Raw genomic sequence first — 1,957 nt, forward strand, 5'->3', positions numbered from 1 at the left:
GCAGGCATGCTTTCCTTTCGCATTAACAAAATGTCAGTTTGACAAAAGCAGAGGGAAAAAATAGGGCAAAGGGGCCAATAAAGTAGCGCCCTCCAAAAGGAAAACACACCCCACCCCAATTGAGTGACAATTTTACAAGAAAGATATGGCTTTTTTAGTCACTTATCAATATAATATGAAAATTTTAAAATTACAAATGAGTTTAACTTAGGTCAAACAATTGAGGCATGTAAAATTTTTTATATTTTAGATTTTGTAAAACCCTAAAGTATTGCATCCTCGAGTGTCACTCTATTGGCTCCTCATTGTCCATATTTTACGAACCTTTCATTTGTAACTAAGACTATTTGATAAAAATATGAAAATGTCCTAATATTTTTTTCTTTGAGCTCTATATAATATAAATAGTTTTACCATTAAAAAATATTTATGTAGCTCACTTGGAAAAAAAAAATTTAATGGAAGATTGTTAGATGACAATCTATTGGCCCCTTTACCATATAAGGTCCATATACTTGGAAAAAAAAAATTATAACGGAGGAATTGCGGCCGACTCGTTAGAGAGGGTCCATATAAGGTCGCGACTTACCCCAGCGTTAGGGTTAGCGTCAGCCACTCTGAGAGTTCGTGCGCCGCGTTATCGCCTGTGCATCGGTGAAGCTCGTCTCGCTGCAGTGATCGGGCCAGAAAGATGGGGCATTCGGCCGTGTGGAACTCTCATCCCAAGAAGTATGGAGCCGGATCTCGCGCATGGTATGCCTTCCTGTCTTGTTTCGTTTCCTAGGGTTTCCTTAGTCGTGCATTCCACATACCTCTGCGAACGGGAGCAGACCTGTTGATCTTTTAATTCTTCTCTCTTTGGCACAGTCGTGTGTGCGGGAACGGCCATGGCCTGGTTCGGAAGTACAACATCATGTGCTGCCGTCAGTGCTTCCGGATTTATGCCAAAGACATCGGCTTTGTGAAGGTTTGTTTCCTACTGCAAACTGGAAATAATTTCAGGCTAAAAATGTCGCCGTTCTAGACGATTTGAAGCTCAATATGCTGTTGTAACCGAGACTTGTGGATGTGATGTGATTATTGGGCGTCTGCTCTGTCCTCCTTTAACCTGGTTGAGCCGTTGATTTTCTTGTGCATGTGATGTGATTATTGCTTTGTCCTCCTTTAACCTGGCCGAGCGTTGATTTTCTTGTTGTCTGTCGGGAACGATCTCATTCAGAGTTGCATGTAGGGCAGCTGCATGGTGTAATGGTGTAATGTCCTGGGGATGATTGAAAGTTTTCCTTCATCAAAGTCTGATGTCTCTAGGGAAATAGCTCGCAGAGTTTCAAGAGGAAAGCTGGCACTTGTTTGAGTGATAGATTGCATAACTAATCTCAGGTCGTTATTTCATTGCACTCTGCAGTACCGTTAATGCGATGGAGAGGACTTATTGTGGGTGGATTCTACAGCTTGGAAGTAGTTGGGGTATTCCTTTCAGCCTGTTAGCCTGAAGGTGCTGCCAGGATTTTTGTATGGATTGCCTGCCCAGTGATTTAGAAAAGAACAATTTTGGAGCTACTCGTTATCCAGTGGCAGAACATGTATAGATGAATTCGTGATGTACGAGTGAGCTGAGATGCGATTTTGTGATGTCACATAACTCCTGTTTTAGTAAATGAGATTATGATTTTGAAGTAGCCTAGTTCTTTACATGTGTTCTACTTCTCAGCTTGAAAATTTGCGCCGGCAGAAGTGCGATATGTGTGAATGTTACTATCTAAATCCAAATGCTCATAATGTTCACTTGGTTGATGTTTGTTTGTTCAAGGTTTGCATTCTAGGTGACATTAATCATTATGCACATGAACCAAGAGTTGCACTATCTCAAAAAATGAAGCTTTGCCAAGTACAAGACTAGAAGGGAATTTAGAATGCAAAACATATATATATCAAAGTATTTGGGAGACCCAAGTGC

At 40.9% G+C, this 1,957-nt stretch overlaps 1 protein-coding gene across 1 annotated transcript; it reads left to right on the forward strand.

Moving 5' to 3' along the window:
* The first annotated feature begins 547 nt into the window (after window positions 1-547).
* On the forward strand, window positions 548-1,679 carry LOC148040395 (small ribosomal subunit protein uS14-like). Its single transcript, XM_087699149.1, has 3 exons — window positions 548-753; window positions 868-967; window positions 1,406-1,679. The coding sequence occupies exons 1-3, from the start codon at window positions 692-694 to the stop codon at window positions 1,412-1,414; spliced, it is 171 nt and encodes a 56-aa protein (XP_087555275.1). The 5' UTR covers window positions 548-691; the 3' UTR covers window positions 1,415-1,679.
* The last annotated feature ends 278 nt before the right edge of the window (window positions 1,680-1,957 follow it).

This window comes from Lygodium microphyllum, chromosome 2, assembly GCF_053477565.2.
Source record: "Lygodium microphyllum isolate KBCC chromosome 2, Lygodium_microphyllum_v1.1.10, whole genome shotgun sequence".
In the NCBI taxonomy this organism is placed as follows: Eukaryota; Viridiplantae; Streptophyta; class Polypodiopsida; order Schizaeales; family Lygodiaceae; genus Lygodium; species Lygodium microphyllum.